The 26,838-nt window shown below is 31.6% G+C and overlaps 4 protein-coding genes and 1 long non-coding RNA gene across 10 annotated transcripts in view; 2 read left to right on the plus strand and 3 right to left on the minus strand.

The window, feature by feature from the left end:
• The window catches only part of LOC123004677, a 10,122-nt gene extending 4,282 nt beyond the window's left edge, over nt 1-5,840 (minus strand). For all 3 annotated transcript variants that reach the window (XM_044398043.1, XM_044398042.1, XM_044398040.1), the window contains exons 1-4: nt 5,411-5,840; nt 1,483-1,754; nt 963-1,164; nt 370-589 (exon numbers count right to left, since the gene is read on the minus strand). In XM_044398043.1, the coding sequence (XP_044253978.1) occupies nt 370-589; nt 963-1,164; nt 1,483-1,754; nt 5,411-5,575 (859 nt within the window). In that variant the 5' untranslated portion in view covers nt 5,576-5,840. The remainder of the gene's footprint in view (nt 1-369; nt 590-962; nt 1,165-1,482; nt 1,755-5,410) is intronic.
• A 136-nt stretch (nt 5,841-5,976) lies between these two features.
• Nucleotides 5,977-13,646, minus strand: LOC123004923 (striatin-3). Its single transcript, XM_044398454.1, has 8 exons — nt 13,163-13,646; nt 10,231-10,654; nt 9,967-10,170; nt 9,763-9,888; nt 9,371-9,710; nt 7,781-8,045; nt 7,369-7,732; nt 5,977-7,317 (listed from the first exon to the last, which is right to left on the minus strand). Exons 1-8 carry the CDS (start codon nt 13,394-13,396, stop codon nt 7,145-7,147), a joined length of 2,130 nt encoding a protein of 709 aa, XP_044254389.1. The 5' UTR covers nt 13,397-13,646; the 3' UTR covers nt 5,977-7,144.
• Nucleotides 13,647-14,130: 484 nt separating this feature from the next.
• Nucleotides 14,131-16,479, minus strand: LOC123004924 (KIF-binding protein). Its single transcript, XM_044398455.1, has 3 exons — nt 16,376-16,479; nt 16,115-16,324; nt 14,131-16,065 (listed from the first exon to the last, which is right to left on the minus strand). Exons 2-3 carry the CDS (start codon nt 16,314-16,316, stop codon nt 14,483-14,485), a joined length of 1,785 nt encoding a protein of 594 aa, XP_044254390.1. The 5' UTR covers nt 16,317-16,324; nt 16,376-16,479; the 3' UTR covers nt 14,131-14,482.
• LOC123004925 lies at nt 15,337-17,004 on the plus strand. 2 transcript variants are annotated; one of them, XR_006412719.1, is made up of 4 exons: nt 15,337-15,639; nt 15,686-15,859; nt 16,232-16,379; nt 16,432-17,004. It is a non-coding gene; the product is annotated as an uncharacterized LOC123004925 (long non-coding RNA). The 2 variants fall into 2 exon arrangements; XR_006412718.1 differs by having other exon boundaries at nt 16,232-17,004.
• Nucleotides 17,005-18,064: 1,060 nt separating this feature from the next.
• On the plus strand, nt 18,065-25,573 carry LOC123005325 (ATP-dependent RNA helicase me31b). 3 transcript variants are annotated; one of them, XM_044399009.1, is made up of 6 exons: nt 18,065-18,132; nt 18,552-18,727; nt 18,782-18,863; nt 19,087-19,255; nt 23,469-24,025; nt 24,079-25,573. In XM_044399009.1, exons 2-6 carry the CDS (start codon nt 18,675-18,677, stop codon nt 24,541-24,543), a joined length of 1,326 nt encoding a protein of 441 aa, XP_044254944.1. In that variant the 5' UTR covers nt 18,065-18,132; nt 18,552-18,674; the 3' UTR covers nt 24,544-25,573. The 3 variants fall into 3 exon arrangements, with proteins under 3 accessions (XP_044254944.1, XP_044254943.1, XP_044254946.1); XM_044399008.1 differs by lacking the exon at nt 18,065-18,132 and adding an exon at nt 18,133-18,270; XM_044399011.1 differs by lacking the exon at nt 18,065-18,132 and adding an exon at nt 18,357-18,499.
• Nucleotides 25,574-26,838: the final 1,265 nt, after the last annotated feature.

A 26,838-nucleotide genomic window follows, 5' to 3' on the forward strand; every position in this document is an offset into this window, starting at 1 on the left:
GACAATCTGTAAAAGCATTCAATTTGTAAAAGAATTCAAGAAACAATACTGATTAATTTTTGAAAAAAAATGAAATATTTTTTTGATTAAAAAATTTTTTTTTTGGATTTAAATAATGCTTAAATACTAATAGTGCTTAGGGTTGCGTGGTAACCGTATCACGGTAAATTTTTTTACGAAAAGATGTCAAAACTAGAAACTTAAAGCTTAAATACAACCATTTTTAGATGAATTACAACCTTTCAAAAATCACCAAAAAATTTAGGAAAAATTTTTTGGAGTAGTGTAAATACATGCAAAGTGTCTCAAATCTATGGAACCCCATTGTTAATTTTTTATATTTTTTGAAGTCAACTTGCATTCACTTACCGAGAAGATACCGTTCCAAAGTCCCACATTCATTCGCATAAATTTGTTGTTGAACAGGTCCTTTCGTTGTTGGTGGTGGGTATTGAAACGAACAAATCCATTCGCCTTGTACTCTCAAAACACGCCCGGTCACTCGAGAGTAAAATTCGTAATTATCTTTCCCGAAAAGATACGACGTGGAAAATTGTTCTATAAGGAGCTTTACGACACGTGAAGCTACCTATAACATAAAATAAATATAAATTAAAACTCATTTCGCACAACGAAATTTCACAATAATTCATGCAATTTTGTTTTAGAAGTACATACACAGAGGCCAAAATAGCCATTACATTTAAATTACAATTACAAGTGTTTTTTCATGCGACAATTCCTAAAAATCGTCCCACTGAAAAAGTATAGTTTTTAAGTGGGCTAACACGGTCTTTAATGTCACAACTAGGGACATCTAAAGCCAAAAAATTTGTAACTTACGTTCACTTCGGCCTTGTTGCAAAAAAGAAAGCATTGTACAGCGGAAGCAAATTCATAATAATCAGATACAAATTTATACATTTTTGGAAAAATATTGAAACGAAATATTTATTATCTACCTTAAATTTCATAACATCTTCCATTCTCGCTGCTTTTCCGTCGCTTACGCAGGAATGAAAAAAACTTGGAGCTACACTAACGCCAAGAGCTTCACTCGTCATCCCAGTACCAGCTTTTTCACTATTACACGCAATCACTCTAAATGTACCAAAGAGCAAAACTAACAGTCTTTGCGTGTAAACTGGCAGTGAAGTTATTATGCTGCAAGTAACAATAAAAATCATTACAATTATATTTAAAATAGATTTATTAGTTAATCAATTTATGTTTTGATCTCTTGTATTAATCCAAATTTTAATCCTATGAATACAACGCATGTAACAATTTTGAGCTATTACTTATCAGCGTTTCCTAAAAATAACTGATAAAAATGCTATCTTTGTGACTAAACAGAATAAATTAATTTCGTAAAACAATAGACTGACGTCATGACAATTCCTCCTAGCATATTAATTCTTTAATACACACATATGTAAGTCAAGTTTATAAAAACATTAAAATATTATTTAAAAAACTTACGTTTCAATTTCCATTCGTTGTTCTCTATCGTCTGGTATGTCAAGAACTTGGAAAAACCGTTGTTCTATGTCTTTGCCAAATACGCCTCCTGGTATCTTCCGAAGAAATTTTTTTAAAACACTAGCAATTGTATACACACTAAAATTATCCATATTAACTAGTCTACCAGTCTGTAAAAAGTGTATCAGTTTCTTCATTGCACCCTGATGTCCAGGAGCCCTAAACACGTCTTTGCGGTAAGGGGCTTCCTTATTCAGTTTTAAGATCAACACCTGCAATAAAAACTCAGAATTATGAGTTATTCCTAATGGAGGAACTTCAAAAGAATGTAAAGTTCATTGGGGTTCGTGGATTCGTAAACTGTGGAGGTAGATAACGTTTGTACGAAAGAGAAAAAGTTATAATTGTAAATTATTAATAACAATAGTTATTTATTCGACGAGTTTGAGTGTAAATCGGACTCTTTATTTGACCCAGTGGATTTTTAAACGACGAGTGTAACGAGTGGTTTACCATCCACGAGGTGGAATAAAGCGTCCGATTTACACTCAAACGAGTGGAATACAACATTTTATTCTTTGAATTAGAGTCAACAAGGCTTAAACTTGCTTTAAATGTGTTAAAAATAATTTGACGTTTTGTATTGAGAAATGCCAAACAGTTGTCAAAACTTCCTTACACGGGAGAAAAACCGTAAATTTTGACAGTGTCGAAGAATAAAAAATTTTAAGAAACGTTGTTCAGAACAAAATTTGAAACATTTTCCTAACTACAATTTTTAAATACAGGGTGAATATAAAGTATGGAACCAAGCGGTTTTATTTTGTATCGTTTGCCTCCAAAAAATAATAATTAATATAAATTAAAGTAATATAAAAAATGTGATCGTATTTTCAGAACGAAATTTTGTTTTGTTTTTAAGTTATGCGATTTTTTTTTGTCAAATTTGCAATTTATGTGAAAAATTTTTTTGAAAAAATTAAATATAAAGCAGATAGTTGTAATCTTTAGAGTATAGCTTTTATGAGAAAAATGATTTTATAGTGGGTTGGCATGTAAAAAAATTAAATTTTTTGTAGAACTCAAAAACAAAAGAAAATTTCGAAAAATTTTATTCTTGTTAAATCATCACATTTTATAGTACTTTATCACTCATCAATTAGTTTTTTCAAAAAATAAATAGTTTAAGCAAAAAACGTGTGGTTCCATACTTTTTATTCACCTGGTATGTGCTATTCGTTGAATTTTTAAGTTTGCAAAAATGTCCTCAATTTTAGTATGTACAGGGTAAATATAAAGTATGAAACCAAGCAGTTTTATTTTTAATCATTTGACCCCCAGAAAATAATAATTAATATATATTAAAGTAATATAAAAAATGTGATCGTATTTTCTGAACGAAATTTTGTTTTGTTTTTGAGTTATGCGATTTTTTTTTGTGAAAATTGAAATTTTTTTTTGAAAAAATTAAATATAAAGCAGATAGTTGTAATCCTTAGAGTATAGCTTTTATAAGAAAAATGATTTTATAGTGGGTTGCCATTAAAAAAAAAAACAAAAGGAAATTTCGAAAAATTTTATTCTTGTTAAATCATCACATTTTTATAGTACTTTATCACTCATCAATTAGTTTTTTCAAAAAATAAATAGTTTAAGCAAAAAACGTTTGGTTCCATACTTTTTATTCACCTGGTATGTACTTCTATTGAATCATTTATTTCTACACCTAACAACTTAAACTTATTACAACATACATATACGTGTTTTTTCTATAAAAATTCCAATTGTTAATATTTTTAAATTATGATTTTTTTAAAGGATTTTATTTTATAAATAACTGACACGATAAAAAAAAAATTATAATAAATTCATTTTTGTTTTAGACCAAAGTAGGCTATGGAAATTGGGCGACTTGCATGGTAAGACTGTGGCTGAATGACAATAAAATAGCCTACTCTGGTCTAAAAGAAAAATAAATGTATTATATCTACATTTATGTAACATTGCTAGTGAAATAAAAAGGTTTCGGAGATATAGAAAATTACTCGTTTTTTTGACATTTACTTGTAGTCTGTTCAAATAAAAAAAAAACTTAAAAATTCTAAAGATTTTCATATTCGATATTTCCGAAACCGTTACTTTGCGGACCCATGTTTACAAAGACTTTTTTGTTTATTTTGGTCCATATTATTATTTGACAATCATTTTTTAACACCCTGTATAAGCAACTTACGCATCTTGTAACCTTGAATCATTTTATAATGAAATTTATTTTATTTTACTGCTTTGACAATAGTCTGATTAATTTATGTCGGGGATAAATTTCAGCATATGTGTTACAATAATTGTAACTATAATAACGATACCACCAATAATCCAGGGCTTTTGTATGATTATGATTCAGAAAAATTGATAGAAAAACATATGAACCTTTGATTTAGACATTCAAAAACAGTAGCAAAAAACTAAACCGTAAAATAATATCTTCGAAGGTAATTTAGTAAAATTGTCTGAAAAGTCAACTAGATAATCACAAAACAGACGCCAAAAGCTAATTTAATTTTTTAACACGGGAAAAAGCGATCATAAAGTCCTATCAAGTAGGCACACGTATGTCGCATAACAGTCCGTATGTTAACAAGTTGTCAAAAAGTTATTTTATAAAAATTAAAATTGTTGTATCATTCTATGAAACTTTTTAAAACATTCTTAAATAAGAAGATGTTTTTGAGGTCTCGAGTGAAAATTTACTACCAACATAATTTTGACATTTGTCAATTGTCATCATGACGTTTTATGAGTACGTTCCAAACTTTTACGCTAGTTTGATAGGACTTTTTTAGTTCATTGTACAAAGTGATAAAAAATGACTGTTTCTGTTGGCAATCCTGACTTTAATTTTTAAAGACTACCATTAGGGTACTGTTGCAAATTGTTAACAAAAATACATTCAAATCTGTCACTAACAGAAACAGTCTTTCTGAATCCCTTCGTATAACACATTTTCCTACACCATAAGTTTTTAAGTTTTTCCATGTAATACAAATAACTATTTTAGAGTTCATAACTCAAGTAAGTGTTTATTAAAAAAGTTGCATTTAAGACATTAAAAATATTCTACCCGATTATAAAATCTGAAGCCTTTTAAAGTAGGTATTTTTTTTTTAATAATAGGAAAAAGTCAGTAAAATGAGGACTTTTCTCAACTATTGAAATAGGAAAAACAGTTATTAATTAATTGAAATAATATTTATAAAAGATATTTGGGGCGTTGAGAATTAGCAAAATTAAGCGAAATACTAATGAAAGTTAGAATTTTAAAATTTTCTTTTGTTTCAAATAGTCACTTTACCTTTAATATTTTTTGTTTATGAAAATTTGACCAATAAGCAGTTGGTCTGAGGTTAAAATTAAATTTAAATTTTTGTGGGTTATCCCACTCTATACTAGTCATCGAAGTAGCCGTTGAAAGGGATGATTTTAGGGTGGCAACCATGCGAAAATTCAAACAATTCTAACCTCAATCTTCTTTTTTCAAATAAATGTGTACCCCAGGTAGCAAGAAATAATTAAAATTAACAAATTTTTTCTCATTATTGATGTCATTAAATTTGTTCTGAATGACATTAATGACATTTTTGTGTGAATTGGCCTTTAAATACTTCTACAACCTACTTGATGCACATTAATATAAAAAAGAGTATAATTCCAAACGCTTGATTTAATATAACGCACAATTAAAATTTTCGCATTTTTCCTTATTTCTCTGCGAGGCAATTCCATCTACCGATTGTAGATTTTCTCCTATAACTAAGGTCTTAAATGAAAAAGTTTAGATGGGTCAGCCTGTAGCACATACGAGTGGCACAAAAAATGTCAAAAGCTTAAAAAATATTTAGGAATTGCAACTCCTCCTGTTACTACTTACAAGAAGTGGTCCCGGAATGTCGTTTTTGCAGACTTCTTCAAGAGGTACCCCAAACTTAACTTTCTCCAACCTCCGAGGGTAGGGTCCTGAAGGATGGCCACACGACGTGACCACGTTACTGAATGTGGCAGCTCGCCTATGCATCCTAGCTGCCCAACTGCTCATCTCAAACAGCCCCGTCTAATGTAATTACAATTACAACAATCATTCAAGCATAACCTAACTAAAAGCGCACATCAAAACATCTTCAAACTGAAAACGTTCACTTAAACAAAACAACTGGACTTTAACGAACACTAAAGACTATTTTACTCATTTTGAGCACATTTGGAGTTGTAAAGTTTGAATATTTTTTTTTACAAACACCAACCACACCTCCAATTTCTACACCACAGATGACAGATCGCTACGCCTAGGAACCTACGATTATCATTTCTCTAATATGAAATACCAAAAATCGATGGTGGGGGGCGAGCACAGCCAACTGTCACTTGGCATTCGCGCGTGCCATTGGCTGGCGGTTGAAGCGCCAAACCAAATACTGTTTCAAAATGGACAATAAACAATTTGAGTATTTACAGTTTATTGTTTTTATATTTTATACATTAAGTCATACATTCTTCATTTCTCGTGATTTTACCGTTTTATGGTCGTTTTAAAAAAGTTACAACTGTTTTATACATTGCAAACACGAAATTTCATTATAAAATAGAACATGACGGTGTGTTGTAGTTTCTATGACTCTGTATCTACAATGTTGAAACTTAAACAAATAAGATAGGATTGCTGATCGTACTGTTTTGAAGCATTTAAACAGTTAAAAATTTGTGTACAAAATAAATAGTAGCCACTATAAAAATTACATTTTACATAAACACTGACAATCTCGCTATCAAAACCGAAGATGATTAAAGCTAATATATACATTATTGACTTTAGAAAAAAGATAAACTAATAGAGAGACCAGTTTCTTAAATATTAAACTATGATTTAAATACACTTTTATACATTCACAATTATACTTATTATCACTTACTATTGTTAACTGCTACTTTACGTTTCTTTAGCTATTATGTACTGGACTATATTAAACTTAAAAATACACGTGATAAATTATATATTTTAAATAATAAAATAACATAGCTATTTTTAATACTATTATAAAAACGTTACTATTAATACACTTTTAAAAATGTTTATTTCGTCCTGTGGCAATTTAATTATTAGGTGAAACTAGTTATCACAAAATCAAAATTCACGTCGACAATATGTGTGTAAAATGAGATTTTTTTCGTACACTTTGGGTATTGCCAGCTTTAACACAAAAGCAATTCTTTTAGTATAAGAAATTTGGATCTAGAAACAATTCAGTTATCCTAATGATGGTATTTTTTATCAGACGCTATCCTACAATAAACGAACCAATAAAAATGTAATTAACCGCTACGCAACATCAAGTTGAGCACGTGTACGCTCAAAGTGTAGGAAACATGTACATAAGTTAAATTTTGCTCAAATGTAATTTCAGTGATGAATAAATAAAGTCAAATAATATATACAACTTGTGGAAAAATAACACTTCGTGAGAAAAACCTTTGAATATAATTGTAGTATATACAAAGTCCTTTAGTTTTTTTATGTACACCTAACCCACACAGTTAATAGTAAAGCCAGTGAATGTATTGATTGACAAAATCTATTTAATATTAAAGTGTTGTCTTTTTTAATAATAATTCAGACAAACACTTTGGCCAATCCATCAGCTCCTGCACTTGCAATATACGGTCGTGTCGGATGAAAAGCGACATCTAGAATGCTTTCGTGGAACTTCTTCCTGTGTGCAGTTATCTCTTGAACGCAGGTCTTACTGTCCAAGTTCCATAGTCTTATTGAACAATCATGTGAGCCTAAAAAAAAATGCAATAACACATGTTCCAATATAGTGTTGTAAAACTTGCCTGATAATAAATACAACCCATTAGGATCTACAGCTAGGCTAGTAACAGCTTCAAGATGAGCAACCATTGAATTAACCATTTTCCCTGTGTGGTTATCCCAAAAACGAACATATCTATCTTCGTGTGCCGTGATAGTCAAAGGTAAAGTCGGATGGCAAACTATTCTATTTATTTGTTTATTATTAAGATTAACACTGTCTTGACTTAATTCGAGTCGCATAACGGATTTGGCAGTTTCAGAATCATATACTACACAATGAGAGCTAGCATAAGCTGCGACTATACGATTTGGTTGGTCTCTCACAAAATCTACACTTGAAGGTATTCCGTCCTGTTCAGACGTGAAAGTGTTTAACAATTGTACCTAAAACAACGAAATAGCTCAATGATAAACAAATGTTTAAAAAAATACCTTGCTATGAGGTGCCCACAATTTAACAGTACCATCGGCCGCACATGATAACAAATGTTGCCGCGAATTTAAAACAGACAACCCCCAAACAGCGTCAGAATGACCTTGTAACGTTGTATTCAAAACGTCAGGTTCAAACAAATCGTAAGGATCTATGTTAGAATTAGGAACATTCCAACAGTTTATTACGCCATCTAAACCACCAGAATAACAATATTCTCCAGTTCCGGAAATCGCCAAACAAAGAACAGGTCCGGTGTGATTCCTGTAAAATTATTTTTACTTGTTTATTTCTCTAGATTTGTCATTACTACGGAGAACTACATACTAGGAGACGAAACGAGATACAAAATTGCTTGATTTTTTGGACCCAAAAAAAAATAGTACGGCGGAGTAGAGCGTTTTACCGCCTCAGTTTCAAATCGTTTTTAATTAATTTAAATTCAACCAGTTTACTATTTGCTTGGAAAAAATGCAAAAATGTTGAGCTTTGTATTCTTAATAAGCTGTAAAAAACGAACCACTCAATTTTTCACGAGGAATATGAGAAGAAAATATTTAAAATTCAAAATCTGTGCTCCGTTTCATGTTTTCCAAAATGCTGCGAATACGGTTAAAGATACAAGAAAAACGTAAGAAAGAAAGTTGTAGAAAATAAAATTTTCTAGTAAAAAGTCCGTGACACCATACCTCTATCTTTAATGGTTTAGGCCTCAAAGACATTCAAAGCCGCTCAAGTGACGGATTCGTTTCATTTTTACTGGTGATTGAGTGCCGGGGGGACACTTTAAAGCAATTTAAACCTAAACCGTTGATGATAGAAATATGGTGTCGCGGACTTTTTTTGTAGAAAATTTTATTCTCTACAATTTTGTTCCTTACACTTTTTTGTATCTTTAACCATATTCGCAGCGTTCTTAAAAATATTGGGCGGAACGCAAATTGATAATTGTTTATAATTTATTTTTAATACTGTTTTCGATATTTTTGAAAACGCTGCGAATATGGTTGAAGTTACAAAAAAAGTGTAGGAAACAAAGTTGTAGAGAATTAAATTTTATACAAAAAAGTTCGCCAGACCACATATTTCTATCTTCAACCGTTTAGGTTTAAATTAATTTTCTGTCTCTTGACCACCGGTAAAAATGAGCCGTATTCGTCGCTTGAGCGTCTTTAGGACCTAAACCATTGAAGATAGAGGTATCATCTCGCAGACTTTTTTCTTGGAAATTTCATTCTCTACAACTTTCTTTTTTATACTTTTCTTGTATCTTTAATCGTATTCGTAGCATTTTCAAAAATATGAGACGGGGCGCAAATTGCTAAATCTTCTTAAATATAGTTTTCAATAAAATTTTTGTATCACCTTTATTTCTTATTATTGAGAATTTAATGCTCTATCTGCCCTTTTTTTTTATTTGCGTTTTGCTCACCGTTATGTAAATACAACCATTTTTTTATTTCATTGCTCTTAAAAGTTAAACGGGAAAGGAACAACTACGCTATCTGGCCTCACTAACGGAACTATAAGGGGTACGTTTTGTTTTACATCGTGTCGTATCCTAGTCTTTAGGTATCCGTAGTCATTACCTAAAAGTGTATAAAGGTTCCACATCCAAGGATGCTGATTTTTTCGCGGGTACAGTTTTCTGTAAATTCCACAATTTTAATGTATGATCTTCACTCGCAGTAATCAACACGGGCTCGTTTGGATGAAAAGCTAATGCTCTAACTCCGTCAAAATGACTTCTAAGTGTATATTTGGCGTTCCATGTCTTTCGAAATGCCTCTTTAGTGCTTGCTATATCGTAGGTTGTCTCAGCATCATTGTTGACAGTAAGTTGGGCCAATTCGCCGAGTCCTAACGCCGAATCAATGTTATCGTCGTCGTTTAGTCCCAGTGGCCTTTTAGGTACCCCACTTTGAAAACCTAGAAAGTATCATTGTTGTCCAGACTCAATTTATCAAGTGCATTTTTTTACCTTTTTTCCACTCACTGTGTTCGTTCTTAAATTCCTGGCGCTCTCCAGATTCGGATAAAAGATTAAGTTCGTTTAAAACTTCCATAGCTTCGGCGTCCACATCGTCTCCCAAACTGTCCAATTTACCTAAATATAAAGCATCAAAATTAATTTCCATTTATCGGGATTACAAAATATACGTTGTCCGAATTATATTGACAATACCTTTTCGTTTCACTACTTTTACATCGTCGTCGAGATCATCAGTAGGTTCAATGTCAACATCGTCACTCATGTCATCATCGTCTTCCATATCAACATCGGCATTCGATAGGAAATCCAAATTGGCCATAACTGCAGCTTCTGTATCCAGCATCATTGCTTCAGCTAATGAGCTAGGTTGAGGTTTCTTAGCTGGAGTTCTTCTTCCTATAAAATAACAAATATTGTTGTAGATTCTAAACATTTGGTATGTGTGTAATATCTTACCCTGTGTTTCGCTGGCACGTTTAATCGATTCATTGCCGTTAACCGAACTTCCGTTGTGATTTTCTTCCGGTTCGGTGTTGTTATTTAATCCTAGAAGAGCTCTAACCCGTGTTGATCTCACATCGATAATTCGATCGGTATACCCGATTTCTTGTAAATACTGTCTAAGTAACTGACGACCTTGTTTCCAAGTCGAATTAGAAACGGCAACGTACGATTGGTCGATATCCATTTGAGATTCACACGCTTCATCTATGATTGGAGGTTTCATGTCTCCTTGTTGCAATTCAGTACCGTATTTCAATTTGTGAAATTTTCCCCTTTCTTGCTTCAAAGCGTACTCCAACATTTTAATGCGTCGAACTAAGTCATTTTTCAAGTTTTCTTGACCCTTACGCTCGCCTTGGAGGAAAGCAATCCTGGCCTACAAATAAAAAAAAATATTGACAAAAATACAAGTATAGAAGTAGTATAGTAGTAATAATATTATTACAAGAGTACATCAAGTTGTCAAATTATGTATAATTACACGATATACATATTTATAACGAGTGTTTATTTAAATTTAGCGTCATAGTTAGCGGTGATATGAGTGTTTTGTGAACGGACAACAATTTTTAATGTTTTCAATTCTGACAATTTGAAGAGCGACTTAAACTAAAAAAAATTGCCGATTATCGTCAAAATTATAATACACTAGTGACTAAATCTTATGAAAGTGAGTTGATTTTAATTTGATAAAAATGTTTTAAAGCTTTGATTTCCAAAAGAGGAAATATAAATAATGTATACTATAATATAAAATGTTTTAAGAATAGATTAGACGAAGAGATCAATATTTTCGTTAAATTTGAAAAACGTAAAAACGATTAGGCCAAAATTAATTGTTGTGTAATGAAATTCCTGTTTTTGTCTTTTTATTTAAAAAAAAATGTTTTTATATCGTCTAAATTTTATCTTAGTAATTATGGATTTTTCATTTACTTCTGCTATGAACAAAGACCTGAGAACAGTCATCATATTTCGCACCTGAAGACATTATCAAGTGCAATTTTGATAGAAATAGATTGCAATAAGTGCAATGTTATGGATAAAATCGAGTTTCCCGCATCAAAATTTTTATTAAAAATGGGTGTAAAAATACAAAAAGTTATGTTATGGTGATTACAAGTAAAGTTTTATGAAGACTGGCAATAAAAAATGTGTGATTTATTTGTGTTCGAAATTGATACCAAGTTCTACAGGGTGTTTCACACAACTTTACGAGGCTTGCGCCTAATGTACGCACACAAATACACAAAAGTCACAGAACACTGGATACAAAAAATACACTTCTAACAATTTAATTTTTGGAAACCCATGACAGTGTTGTCAAACTAATCACTGTTTCATTAATAGTCATAAACTGCAGTTTTTCAGAAACAATTATTTAATTTTTTAAAGGGTGAACAAAACAAAGTTTGTATCGGAATATGTATTATTGATTGCATCTAAAATTACGTAAAACACCCTGTATATTGTTCTTTAGTTGCAATTAGAATTTTCAGTTTTCTTATATTTATACCCGTTTTAGTGTTTTCTCTAAATTTTCCTAGATGCTTTTGTTTAATGAGATTTTTTTTTCAAAAATAAATCAAAAACTGTAACCAACTCCTTTTATTAAATTAGCGCGAACGAGCTAGTGGTAGCAACATTCAAAACGTTTGACATTCTCATTACAAAAATACCGGGTGACTATTAATATTTGTGACAAAAAAGTCTATTGGCAACATTGAATTAATTATTGGTAATACTTCTAATTTGTTATATCAGAATTCGTAAAATACGAGTAAGAAGGAAGGCTGACACATGTAAACTCCATGGGCGCCGCCATTTGGTCCTCAAAAAATGCATACCTCACTAATAAGTAATATAAATGAATAAAACACAATCAACAGTATATTTTTTTTATTAATACCTAAACATTATTGCTTACGAAAGCATTTTTCTAACGGGGGTCCCAATAATCAACTGAATAAACTGTTTTTTTGTATAAGATTTTCAGTTTCAGAATACAGAATAACACCAAGAAAAACTAAATGGTCAAAGTAACTACCTCAAAAAACATAATAAAAAGGACTTTTGGTCTATTTCTTAGTTTGGCCACACTAGAGATATTACTAAAATTCTTGGGATTTTTTTGGTTATTGGTATCATTGATGACCAAATGGCGGCCTCCACACCGCGACAGTCGCCCGTCGGAAATTAATGACAATTGCCTATAAAAGTTTGACGTTTGAATTGGAAAGACAAAGTTGCCAAACTCAAATTTTAAATTTGACACCAACTTGAGGTAAAAAATCACAATCATTTACAGTCACCCGGTAATTGTTAGACATTTTGAGTAAAACAAAAAACAAACTAGTTGCTGCCAACTTTCACACTAAACTTTTGACATCTAACTTCTGTGTAAGAAAATACTTTCAGGACCGGTTTACACGACCGCTAATCCTGAAATAAGGATAGAGATTGGTTAAAATGTGGACAAATCACATGTTTATAAAAGAAAAGCATCAAATTTGACGTTTAGTGTAAATGCCGTCTTGATTTTGATTGAATTAGTATCACCGGATGTTTTAATTTTTATATTGAAATAGTTCTGTATAGGTACGTGTATTTTCGTTTTATTATTCAAAACACACATTAGGTAAACGCCAAATAAAGATATAGATTTGTAATAAAAATATTTTTGATAATTATTATTCAAAACACATTTGATTGCAGCGGTTAAACAAATGATTGAAGAGTGTTAAATCACATCCTATCTTATCATTTGTTGCTTCGCTTATTGAGTCAAATGTGAATAAACCCAGCATAGACGGGAAAAAGTGAAGGAATTTCGATCCGTATTAAGACTTACTTATATTGAATGTATTAATAAGAAGTCTCTTACTTGTAATTCGGCCCTGTCGACTTCCCACTGTGATCTTTCCAATTCGAACCGTGCCCATTCGTGTTGAATAAAATGCAATATTCCAGGAATCGAATATTGTGCTTTGGGATTGGCTTCTTCGTTTTGTTTATTGTTGGTTACTGAAACGGTCTGGGGCCCCCCGATTTGGGCCCCATTCTGATGATTTAACGAATTGTCTTCCATAATGTCGATGCCGAAACTAGAAAATTTCATAAAGCCACCATTATTCTTCAAATCGCCATTTTAACTCTAACACTAGGGATTCGAATGTCACTTCACTGTTCACGAAATCATTTTTCGAAACACAATAATTTAAGGATTTCGATTATTGGGTAGGGTTTAATTGGTGTTTAGGGCCGTGTACCATAAAAACATTGATTTCCAAACGAAATTTCACATTCATTCAACCATTTCACATCTGGTAGATTTCCTTTTTCCTCCTTCCACTTCAATCGTTTTCTACGTACGCCATTTACCCTCTTTGTCTAACACAGTTGACAGGTCCAGAAGCCATTACATTCTCTTATCATGGCGGACATCTTTTGCGATTATCGACTTTAATGCCTCATGTTACAAGGGCAGTTTGTCTTTGCACAAGCTGGGAAGTGTGTTTTTATGCCCTCAACCGATGAAATGGTTAAATCATCTCAATATCAAAAGGAAGACACTCAGCAATTATATTTTTTGATGCAAAATTTGTTAAAAATAAAAACATCAAGTGTGTAGGTAGGCAACTTCCATAACAGTGTTGTATTTCTGGTTAGCTGCCCTACAGGAATTTCTGCCTAATTATGCCCTTTTTAACAATTATATTTTATTTAAGGCAGTTTTTCTTCAAAAATCATTCACTTATTTACAAGTTAAGGTGACGCTTTACCAGATTACCCTATATCAGATGTAGAATAATTGTTTGTTTTAAATTAAATAACTAATCTACTAAGAGAGTAAAAAGATAAAATTAGGCCTCTAAAAGCCGTCTAATTAGATTTATTCATTTCAAACAATACTTGATGATACAAGGAAAGTGAAGTACAAATCAATGAATTTACAGTTTGTACCTATTAAAATTTTCCACTATTTTGGTAGTATTTATAAATTAAATATTTTCATAGTGGATATTGTACAAATAAGTATATAAATAGTATAAAATCACACGTAATCAACTTTTCATTGTTACTACGACGTATCTTTCTCCAAACTTTTGGATAATCCTACTTAAAATATGATTTACATTTATGTAAACACTGAAAGCAAATGTGTCAAAAATAGCCCATTACTTTTAAAACTGATTACATATTTTTATGAAATCTCCTGTCTTATTTTAGTAATTTTAACTGGTAATAAAGTAACCATTTCCTTGCAAATACTGAGTTCCATAGGAATCAGTTCCGCTGCTTTTTCGTTAGTTTTGCAATAATCAAGCACTTTGTTATACATATTAAAACTACTTTCAACATTTTGCAACTGCACATTTTTGTCTAAAGTTATAAACCTGCTATTTAAAGCAGCAATATGAAAATAAGCCTGAAGAAAGGCTTTTTCAAAATCACTTGGAATTTTTTCAGGTAGCTCTTGTTTGGTACCCTCTTTAAACGAATCAATAAAACAAGTAAAATTATAAATACTTCTCTCAATCAAGTGGTTGATTTTGGCTAAAATATGCGGGGAAGGTCTATCTTTCGACTCACGAAGCTTGTCAGATTTGATATTGAGTATATCGGAGTAGGTCTGCGCTAACTCGTACCAAATCTGGCGACAATATTGAAGATAATATTGTGGATTTACTTTTTTAATAATGTTTTCCAACAAGTCAATCCTACGTTTATGCAACTTTGATTGATTTTCGGGATTTTCTTCGAAAAATAACAAATTTAGATACATTTGGCTCTTATCTTGCACTATTTCTAAATGATCAGATGCTAATGTTTCTAAAGTATAGTAAGCTTCGGCTTTTTGCAACCAGTTTTGGATGTTTAGAAACACATGACGCGCGTCTTGGATCGTAAGAATGAACTTATAAGTAATTTGATTTTCGTAATGAGTGAGATCTAAAGATGTGAATTGTAAGTTTTGCAAATCAGCGGTTGTTACACTAGCATCTGAGTCAAGAGTTAGAGTACTGAGATCAGATGAAATCGTGCAATGTTTGTCAATGTCGTCAGTGTGATTTAACAATCTTTCCTTAGATTTAGATAAGAGAAGTAAACCGTATTTGGCCCAACATCGTGCAATATCGGCCGATCTATGCTTGAAAACTTCCATTTTGGCATCAAAAGCTTCATTTCTTTCAGTAATAGCATCCAGGGTTTTGGCATACTGGTCCAAAATGTATGAACTTGCAGCCAAGTGGTGTCTTGCTTGTTTGAAACCGTTTTGTTCCATGAGAAATTGGGACAAAGTGGCGGCGTTTAGGGCCCAGTCTATAGACTCATAATCGCCACTGTCGAGCTGTCTTTGTAAGGTGATGTGACAATACACTGCACTTTTTAAAGCATCTTTCAGAGCTCCATATATTTGGGCCAAGTAGTACAGCGTGAATGTGTAAACTTTTTCAAAATTCTTCCAAGCCATTTCAACGTTGTTTCCTTCGAAATTTGGATTAAACACATCGACTATGTCAACTGGTGGTACATTTGATTTCTTGTAAATTGTGTACAACTTTTCAGCCTCTTCAAGGTAAGTTTTCGACTTTTCTGGGTCCCTTTGCGACCATAAAATTCCAAACTGGTTGTACATGTTCAATGATACCATCACCACTTGAGCCTCCTGTGTGTATTCTTTTATTAAATCTTGACACTTTATCAAATACTCCTCCCCACTTTGTAATTCCTCAGTGTCAATTGAAACGATACCCAGATATAGATAAACACTCCCTAACATTGCTACAAATAATTATCACCAGGTAAGTTTTTACAACAATTGGGCCACAACCTGTGATTTTAATTTTGTCAGAGACTGATTGAGTTCGTATCACATTTTCTAAACTCGCTTTCATGCTTAATAATGTCTCTCTAGCGGCGTATTTCGATACATAGGGTTGATTTTCAGGGTCGTATTTACTGTCTTCGAGCAACTTAAGGACCTTATTGAATTTTTCGTCTAAATCGACAAAAATCTCTTTGCTCACAGTCATGATGGACACTGGAAACAACTGTAAAATATGTGGTTCAAATGTGACACAACTTTTCTAACACCAGTTCGAATTCTTTATTTGTAAGGTTTATTTAACAATATTAAATAAATTTCAGGTTAAGTCAGAGACCGACAAATCTGTCAAATAGTTGAGTCTAGTGGACTATGGATGAAAAAATGTGGAGCGCCGCGCGATTTGAATATTTTTTCTCAATTATTTAATTTAAAAAATAATTATATCTTAAATGCCAAGCCGAAAAGAGGTTTGATCTCACAGCAAATATATGATGTATTGTATGTTTTTTAATTTGAAGTTAATTTTGTAATTTTAGAGTTTAATTGGGACACTAAGTCACCAACCTGAATACATGTAATTTCCCTAGTGCAAACTACATTGTTTTTTTGAATTTTTAAGACAATTTTAAATTGGTTAAATTGCAGAAACAGCAACCGGGTTTAGCTCCACTCATTTAGAACTAGTGATCCCAAAAGCATCATAATAGAAATTATTAAAAATTTAATTTTTTGAATACATAGGCAATCAGTTTTACTGAGATGCTACGAGGAGATTTTAAACATATCTTATCAATTATTACCATTTAAATTTAATTTTTAGTGCTGCTGACATCTACAGAGTGGTTATACATGATTTTCATCTAGCCAGCTTTGGAATTTTTTTGCATGTTAAGTAAAATCGTTTTCCTAAGACCTACTAAAAATTTATTACTTTTAAGTTAAATGCCGTATTGTTAAGAGTAAACCAAAGGGTAAACAAATCATAAATTAGTGGAACCCACCCGGACCCTAAAACAGGTCAGTTTTTAACAGGGCCGGATTACGTACTTTCTTTTTGTCTAAAATACTTGAAATGTTTTTGTAGTTGTTATTAAAGTCAAGTATTTTAAGAAATTTAACAAAGCCAGGTGGTTATTAACAAGCTATTATTAAATAAAACTGATTTTTTTTAATAATAGCTTGGTGAAACTCTACCACTACTTTTGTTTTAAATACGGCCCTGTTTTATTCTAGTGGGTGCAGCAACACTTGCAAAGGAACGTGCCATTCATGGAGGGCTACAAATTCAAGCCATTGTTTGCTTAATCCCTTATAATGTGTCATAAAATTTTTAGTAGGTCTTAGGAAAACGATTTTACTATAACTATATTTGTGCCGCTCTACTTTTTTTGAAAGCTTTAGTTCTGTCATTAGTGTCACTTATTAATTAATAATAAATTGTTGTTAATTAAACTTTTATTGTTATTTTTTATTTTACATGGAAAATTCACAGCTGGCTAGATGAAAATCATTTATAACCACTTTGTACTTCTTTCTTAAAAAATGGATTATCGTGCAGATTTTTGTGACCTGTGAAAGATGTTTTATTCACAATCATAAAGTAATAATCATTGTTTCATGTGAAAAGTTGGAAAGTATGACATTTCAGTGTCATTTAACAATTGATGAAATATGACAGTTCCAGGTTGGGAAGTGACCACTTCCCAATAGAACTGTCATATGTCATGTTTTTCAAATTTTGATAAATTCTTTATTAGTTTAATAGCTTTCTTATCTGCTTATTGCTAAGCGCTTCCCACCTCGGTATTTTTTACTTTATGGATAAAATTTTTAGAAATGTGCCAATAGGCACATCTTCATCACTGAAAATGGTCTGTTTCGTGTCATATATTTCTAACAAAATTCAAAATTCTTGCGATTTATTGCGCCATCTCCCGAGTTGTTGTCTAATTACAGAAACATAATAACTGTAGATGCCGATTTGCGGCCATTGTTGATTGCTGAAAGTCATTTTCCTTTTGGTGAGTAAAGCGTCCATATCAGTGGTAAAAGTGATTCGAAAAGAGCGATTTAATGCAAAAATTCACACAGTTGAGAAATGTCTGAGTATTTCCCAGGGTGTCTCGACGGTATTCCTTAAATTCTTTGTCCAGATTCAGGTAAATTTGCGTCGTTGTGCAATAATTTATGTGTAGTCGAGGTGCACTGTACAAGAATCAGTAGCCATTTTAATTAGAAATCTGAATCCTGTTTATTTGTTGCAATCTTCCTACTTTTGGGTGTTTTTAAGCGATATATTTTTGTGTCACCAGTTACTGTTGATGACCTGGTTATTATTGACAGTGCAACAATTACAGGATGTTCTATTTTTATGGTTATATCTATTCTGTATTGACCTTAAGCTTTTTGCGTCATTAATGTGTAAATTGGGATTTTGCAGATATATTATCGTTCCTGTGAGGGATCTTAGGAACTGTACTTATCCTACACATTGTAGAGGAAGAAGATTTGGGTTTTATAAACCCTATTTTTTAATACACTCGCAATAGTATTTTCTACAATTATGATGACGGACACATTGAATTCTAACCATGTGATGGCTTTGTCAGGCAAAGTGTAAGCGATTTGTTAATTATTTAAAAAAAGTCATAAAAACGTACTTTCTTGCAGTGATATTGACACCAAAATGGATGACATGGGCTGGAAAGCGAAACTCAAGATTCCACCCAAGGATAGAAGAATACAGACCAGTGTAAGTAAAAAAATCAGTTTTTTTATTATTATTGGAAGGCTTAGGGTCACTTGCATGTGCAAACTTCAAATAATACGCAAAGGTTTCTATTATTAACGTGATGACACTTTGGATTCCCCTTCATTTTTCTTATAAATGATAACGTCTTACCTGAATTTCATTGGTCCCTCTTACAGTTTATGGAGTGAAAGTGCTTCAATTATTTATCAGTTTTTGTTTCTAGGATGTGACTGATACCAGGGGAAACGAATTTGAAGAATTCTGCTTAAAGAGAGAACTACTAATGGGTATTTTTGAAAAAGGTTGGGAGAAACCGTCTCCTATTCAAGAAGCTTCTATTCCAATTGCGTTATCTGGCAAGGATATTCTTGCAAGGGCAAAAAATGGCACAGGTATGTGTTTTATTTCAAATTTTAATTGCATATTTAGTAAGCCTGTTCTCTTACTCAATAATTGGATGGGGGGACAAATATGCAAAACTAATGGCTTGATTTTTATTAACAGTCATGTTTATCTATGAATATGACGCAGAAAAATCACATACAGTAATTCGAGATCAAACATGTGGGTGTTGTGGTCAATGTCAAGTTTTTGTTTTGTACAAAAAATGCCTTTTATTTTTCTAGTTTAATGTTTAATCCTAACACAATTGAACGATTTGTCATTCGACTTAAAATGGACCCAATTTTATGTCTTTTTTTTTTCGTTATGAGTGATATTTTACAATTTTTGAAGTTTGCATTTGTTTGATTTTCATAAAATAATTCTAAATTAAATGAAGCATCCTTAAAAAAATGCCAGTGATTATTAATTATCAACATTCTATGATTAGGATAGATAGGATCATGTCTACTTTTTCATTGTTTGAATATATAATTGTTTTTTTTTTTTTGAAAACTCATGTATGAAACGATGATTAATTTCATAGCCATTGTCAAGGCTCTCTAAAAATAAGATAATTAAATCGTCTCGATTGCAATAATCCTTTTTTGACACATTCAGTTTTTTGGCCTAAAGGGTTCAACCTCATAATATCAATCATTTGTTTTCAGAAAATAATAATAAATAAAAATTAGTGCTGTAAAACTTGTGATCGTGTTTTGAAAATAAAACTTTTGTTTTTGTCAAAATGGCAACTAATGAAAATTTTTTTCGATAAAAATTGGATACGAATAAGGTGTAGATATGTAGTTGTAATTTTTAGATTAAAAAAAAAGTATTATAGTGAGTTGGCATTTAAAAAAATCAAAATTTTTGCAGAACTCAAATCAAACGAAAAATTTTATTCTTGATAAAACGTCACATTTGTATAGTACGAGTACTTGAAAATTCATCAGTTAGTATTTTCAAAAAACAAATAGTTTTAGCATAAAGATTTGGTTACATACTTTTTTTATTCACCCTGTAGATCTAATAGGATCTTAAAATTTAGAGATTACCAAACGTCACAACAATCCCTAAATCGTTGAAAGTAAAAAAAAATTAAAAACGGCATAAAGAGGGCAAATTACAGAAAATAATATAATATAATAATATAATGTGTTTATTGTATCTGTCATATTTTTTTTTTAAATATGTGGAATACTGGAAAATTGTTGCATTATCATCATTACTTTTCATCTAGTGGACAAATAAGTTTGATTTTCGCTGTACAACTTCTCAGTTGAAAAAATGGACATTCTACATAATAAGACCAAAATTCGGCTGCTATAATTAGAGATTTGTTATGAAAAAAGGGGTTTTTAAAAATTTTTGAAACTAAGAAATTTAGCCAAAAACGGGTGATACATTCTGGGGTTCAATTTTTCAGAAAATAATATAATAAAACCCCACCCCGCGAGACAAAAGTTGACGCTTTAGCGAAATCTTAAAAAAAAATATTTTTTTGTTATTATAGCAGATACGGATTTAAAATAAAGACATTATACAGGCACTTTTTTACGTAGAATTTAATAATCTAGTTATCGGTTTTTTTCGATAGTAATTTGTTTTCAATAATTTGTTTAGCCGTAATAAGATAAACTTGTATTTTTTTAAATGCTATGATATTTTTAAAAAGCTTGTTTTTTTCCTATTTAAAAAATGTAATATTTGTAATCGATTATTATATTTTTTATCAAAAAATTATCTTTGATTTTTGTTCGCAGTTGGCCATGAAAAAATGTTGCATCTTTAATTAAAAAGATTTAAACTATATTATTTAACAAGTGTCACTAATGAAAGAGTTTTCTTAGCCCTAAGTAATGAAAAAAATGCAAAATAATTCGTAATTTAACTCATTAGTGACTAATAACATTTCTTTGTTTTTAAACAAGCTAACATTTCTATTGTAACTTTTAGTGACAATGTAGAGTCTGTAAAAAATAGCGCCTTTGTGGAATTATCCTACTTCTATTAGACCATCTAAAAATGTATTTTTTCTAATTGTGTTAACTGTTTTTTTCTTCTTCTTGGATCTTCTTGGTATGGAAACGATGAACAAAAACACGATTAGCCCGTCACACCAAACTTTTATTTTAATAGCACAACGCGTTTCGACCACAAAGTGGTCATCCTCAGGTGAGAATAAAACTAACTAATTTAACAATGGTAATGCCTTATATACTAATTTTCCGACTTTCACTTTCCCTACCCTCAACTAACGAGTAGAGGGGAGAAAAGGGAATGGGGCCGTTGTCTGAATTCATGAGATTATCTCTATTTTTAAATATTTCAAGACTCTCGAAAGCGTCAAGAAATTTACAATTATTGACTACTCTAATGATTTTTACATTAGTTTCATCTATTTTATGGTCTTTTTCAAAAATATGTTGGGCCACACTTGATTTTTCAAATCTGTTATATCTTAAATGAGCTATGTGTTCTTTAAACCTAGTGTTAACTGAACGACGTGTTTGCCCAATATATTTTTGTTCACAATCTTTACAATTAATTTCATAAATCCCCGATTTTTCTAATGGTCCTACTTTATCTTTAGGATTACCAAGAAAACTTTTGAGACTTCTATGTTTACAACTCTGGTAGAAGTCTCAAAAGTTTTCTTGGTAATCCTAAAGATAAAGTAGGACCATTAGAAAAATCGGGGATTTATGAAATTAATTGTAAAGATTGTGAACAAAAATATATTGGGCAAACACGTCGTTCAGTTAACACTAGGTTTAAAGAACACATAGCTCATTTAAGATATAACAGATTTGAAAAATCAAGTGTGGCCCAACATATTTTTGAAAAAGACCATAAAATAGATGAAACTAATGTAAAAATCATTAGAGTAGTCAATAATTGTAAATTTCTTGACGCTTTCGAGAGTCTTGAAATATTTAAAAATAGAGATAATCTCATGAATTCAGACAACGGCCCCATTCCCTTTTCTCCCCTCTACTCGTTAGTTGAGGGTAGGGAAAGTGAAAGTCGGAAAATTAGTATATAAGGCATTACCATTGTTAAATTAGTTAGTTTTATTCTCACCTGAGGATGACCACTTTGTGGTCGAAACGCGTTGTGCTATTAAAATAAAAGTTTGGTGTGACGGGCTAATCGTGTTTTTGTTCAGTGTTAACTGTTGATTCATTTGTTTTTCACAATTTTGGATTTTTAAAAAATATGTAATAATTTTGTTCTGAGGCGCTCCCATATTTGTTCGATACTTCTAACTTATCGTATTTTTTTAATTTTTAGATTTTTTTTTCCATCTATTTCACAGTTCACAAAACTTATTAATTATAATCAACACATTTTAAGTGAAATAGGTTTTCCATGGTCATCAAACAAAATACGTATTTCATTTTTTAAGTATAATTATAAAAAATATTGTTACAAATATACAGGGGCACCAGAACTGGTGCCCCAGAGGAAAGGTAAGATACCAGGAACATGGAAAAAATGTTTAAAAAAAATATCTATAAAAATTTCGAAGTTATGAGTGTTTAAATTTTGCACTTTGACTATTTATTTCTGTTGGAAAAATAATTTTACAAGTTTTTTTTGCTATAGGCTATTAAAAAGGGAAACAAGGAAGCTGAATCATAAATTGTAACTCTGTTCAATGTTATTTGTGGCTTTTATTGGCAGACATAAAAAAAATGTCAAATGTCAAAAAATAAATGTCAAAATTTTTTGACAGATAGAATTTTTTCCATGTTCCTGGTATCTTACCTTACTTGAAAATTTTCTCTGGGGCACGAATTCTGGTGCACCCTGTATATTTTTTAGATCAGAAAAAAATAAGCTTTTCAAAATTCCAGTTGAAAAAATACAATTTTATCTTATTACTGATAAACAAATAACTAACTAACTAAATAACAAAAAACTGAAAAATTGTTAACTACATTATTAAATTACTCTTAAAAAAGTGCATAATGGTCTTTATTTCAAATCCGTATCTTCTATAATAACCAAGATATGCCAACTTTTATCTGTAAGTTGAAAACAAAAGACGATGGCGAGATACGGTTTTAACCAATATGTATTATTTTTTCAAAAAATGAGCCCCAGAATGTATCACTCGTTTCGGAGATTCCGTATTCGGATATTCAAAATGCAGCATCTTGTGCATGTTTTTTTTTGTTTTGTTATCTTTCTTACAAGTATTATTTTTGTTCTTAGGCAAAACTGGTGCATACAGTATTCCCGTATTGGAACAGATTGATCCCAAGAAAGACTGTATACAAGCACTCATCATAGTGCCTACTCGAGAGCTCGCGCTTCAAACGTCACAGATATGCATCGAGCTCGCTAAGCACTTGGACGTGCGTGTGATGGTAACGACCGGTGGGACAAATTTAAGAGATGACATAATGCGCATCTACCAGAAAGTACAAGTTATTATAGCAACTCCCGGCCGCATTCTCGATCTGATGGAAAAGGGTGTCGCCGTAATGGACCAGTGCAAGATTCTAGTTTTAGACGAGGCCGATAAGCTTCTCTCACAAGACTTCAAAGGGATGCTCGACACTGTGATAAAGAACTTACCACAAGAGAGACAAATATTGTTGTTCTCCGCCACGTTTCCTCTCACAGTTGAACAGTTCATGCGAAAACATCTCAGAGATCCGTACGAGATTAATCTCATGGAGGAGCTCACTCTTAAAGGTGTTACGCAATACTATGCGTTCGTTCAAGAACGTCAGAAAGTACACTGTTTAAATACTCTGTTTTCAAAGGTTTGAGTTTTGTTATTACCATTTATACTTTATTAAATTTGTTTTTGTTTCAGTTACAAATAAACCAAAGCATAATATTTTGCAATTCCACGCAACGTGTTGAATTATTGGCGAAGAAAATCACCGAACTTGGTTATTGCTGCTACTACATTCACGCCAAGATGGCACAAGCGCATCGCAACAGAGTATTCCATGATTTTCGAGCTGGTCTCTGCCGAAATCTAGTCTGCTCTGATCTTTTTACAAGAGGTATTGATGTGCAAGCCGTCAACGTCGTCATCAATTTCGACTTTCCCAAAATGGCAGAGACGTATCTTCACCGTATTGGTAGATCTGGAAGATTCGGGCATTTGGGCATTGCCATCAACTTGATCACCTACGATGATCGATTCGCGCTTCATCGCATCGAACAAGAATTGGGAACGGAGATCAAACCGATCCCGAAAGTGATTGATCCCAAGTTGTACGTGGCCAAACTAATAGACGACGAAGATACTCCAGAAGAAAACGCCAAGTAACGCGAAAATATCACAGATAACTGTACATATTAAACAACGTACTTTTCCGAAGAATTAAATTTCAGTTGAAGACTTTTTTTATACTAAAAAATGTGAGAAAAATGTGTTTCTGGCAAAAAGGGTGATATACTGAGTTATTTAAATACAAGAGATTCTGCACCTAGTACTCAACTTATCACAGTGATTTATACATTTGGGGCCTAAGCATTAAATCGCATAAATTGTTACCCGTGCGCATTTAAAGCTACAAAATTTTACAGTTTGCTATTTTACAACACCATGAAGTTCGTCATTTAACATCTGAATCTCCGCGAACTTGATGGCGGCGTAAAACTCCACTGTGATACGTTCGAGTCGTTGTTGCAGATCTACTTCTTAAACTATAAGTTGAACAGTGTGAACTTTGATAGTGAAAAACTAAAAAATGTGTAAAAACTGAGACAAGACTCCTAAGTGTGCTAATAATGTGACTTGGGTTCAGGGAAAGAGAAGAAAGAAGGGGAGTGAAAGTGCTCCAATTTTTCCAAGGAGATTCTGACCACGATTCGGTGGGGCCTTACGAATTGTGGCGTGTACACAAGTATTGTGAAAAAGGTCCACTAAAAAATTCTAATTAGGGGATGTCCAAAATTATATTTTAATCTTACAAAAATTGCGAATTTTAAAGACTTGTTTCTCATTTTTACTAAAGGGGGGGTTATTTATGACGTCATTGTGGTAAATGTATGCAAAAATTTCATTTTTCTTGCTTTATATACGGTCTTATTTATTTTTATACTGTTGGGTAACAAATTTTTGCATACATTTAACATTTAAATATTTTGTTAAAAAAAATTAAAAAAACGTGAGGAGTGTTACACATAGCTAAAATTGTATTAAGTTTATTCTATATTAAGTTGTCTAAAGGTTCAATCTTAATAACTGTGGTCATTATACAAAATAGTCAACTTTGTCTTGGTTACTTTATCATATTCTTTTTTATATTATTGCTGTAATTTTTTTTCAAAAAATAAATGCTCTTCACACACAACTGTTTTTATTAAAACATGGCATTTAGAGAATTAACCACTACGTAGGTCTTTTCAGGACAAAGTAATTTTTAGGTCTATAATTGTGTTTTGATTTGTCCATAAAATTCCTTAAAAACCGAAAAATTTACAAGAAACTACGAATTTAAAAACAAGTCGACATGCCCTGAAATGTAGCATAGCCTTCATGAGCCTAAGATTTTTAATATGCTTTAAAAACAGCGAAGTCTTAAAAATGTTGCTTTTAAGTAAACTTTTAAAAACAGGGTTTTTCCTTTTTTTAATATACCTTTTTACGGGGTAAAATCAATAAAAAACAGTATTCTGAAGCGGCTTTACTAGTTGTTGAAATAATACTACAGTTTCGGTTTTCGCCGCTTTATTGTACAAATGTATATACAAGTGTAAGTGATAACACTATATTTTAATATTTTCTTCATAAATATACTAAAGTAAATTTATTAACAAAAATTTAAATTAGATTTATTAATGCATGGCAAGAAATTAGAAGAATGAGTAGGTCTAAGGGCAGGTCATTGATAATTTAATTTAGACTAGAACATATTTTACAACTCAAAGTTGAAAAAACTGAAAGGAATTTACACCAATTTATCAGATAACAAAATTATTTCAACAAAAAACATTCCATAGTGAAAGATCAGTCTTACAGGTTAGCATTACGTCAAGTCTCCCTTTATGTGAATACTGAAAATTATAATGGGTTTTTCTATAGTAGTCATTAAGATGAACTATGGGGGTTGATATTTGAAGATTAATTGTTTTGTGACAAAAACATCAATCACCTATTATTAATTATTACGAGATACGAAAGGGAAATAATGTACCCTATGATATGTACTTTACAACACTAAACTTGTATAAATTCGTTCAGTTCTATAATTATTTAAATAATTAACATAATATATGCATAGTCTCAACGGTGCAAGGACGCAACATTATAGATACTTAAGTATAGTTCAAACTTTAAATGACTTACATTTATTCATATAAATTATTTTATAAGATACACCTAATAAACATTAATGGAGAATATTACTTACAGGGTGTTTGCAATAGTTTACTTCGTTCTAGCACTGTTGGGACAGGAATATGGAAAGGGAAAAAGTTTAATATACAGCGTGAACATAAAGCATGGAACCAAGGGTTTCCTTTCTCCAGAAAATAATAATTAATAGAAATTAAAGTAATATAAAAAATGTGATCGTATTTTGAGTTTTGCGATTTTTTTTTGTCAAAATTGCAATTT

This window comes from Tribolium madens, unplaced genomic scaffold (assembly GCF_015345945.1).
Source record: "Tribolium madens isolate multiple individuals breed KSU strain unplaced genomic scaffold, Tmad_KSU_1.1 Scaffold_20;HRSCAF=117;Tcas5.2_LG4, whole genome shotgun sequence".
Classification (NCBI taxonomy): domain Eukaryota; kingdom Metazoa; phylum Arthropoda; class Insecta; order Coleoptera; family Tenebrionidae; genus Tribolium; species Tribolium madens.

Bases quoted from the DNA above. Each gene is read 5' to 3' on its own strand.
- LOC123004923 (XM_044398454.1), bottom strand. From the start codon at position 13,396: ATGAAATTTTCTAGTTTCGGCATCGACATTATGGAAGACAATTCGTTA. The intron at 8,046-9,370 runs GTAATGACTACG...ATAATTTTACAG, and splicing joins GAACCTTTATACACTTTTAG to GAATCACACCGGACCTGTTC. The intron at 7,318-7,368 runs GCAAGTTTTACA...ATTTTTTTTTAG, and splicing joins TGGGTTGTATTTATTATCAG to GCTCACATGATTGTTCAATA.
- LOC123004924 (XM_044398455.1), bottom strand. From the start codon at position 16,316: ATGACTGTGAGCAAAGAGATTTTTGTCGATTTAGACGAAAAATTCAAT. The intron at 16,066-16,114 runs GTTGTGGCCCAA...AATTATTTGTAG, and splicing joins TGACAAAATTAAAATCACAG to CAATGTTAGGGAGTGTTTAT.
- LOC123005325 (XM_044399009.1), top strand. From the start codon at position 18,675: ATGATGACGGACACATTGAATTCTAACCATGTGATGGCTTTGTCAGGC. The intron at 19,256-23,468 runs GTATGTGTTTTA...TTTTGTTCTTAG, and splicing joins AAGGGCAAAAAATGGCACAG to GCAAAACTGGTGCATACAGT. The intron at 24,026-24,078 runs GTTTGAGTTTTG...TTTTTGTTTCAG, and splicing joins TAAATACTCTGTTTTCAAAG to TTACAAATAAACCAAAGCAT.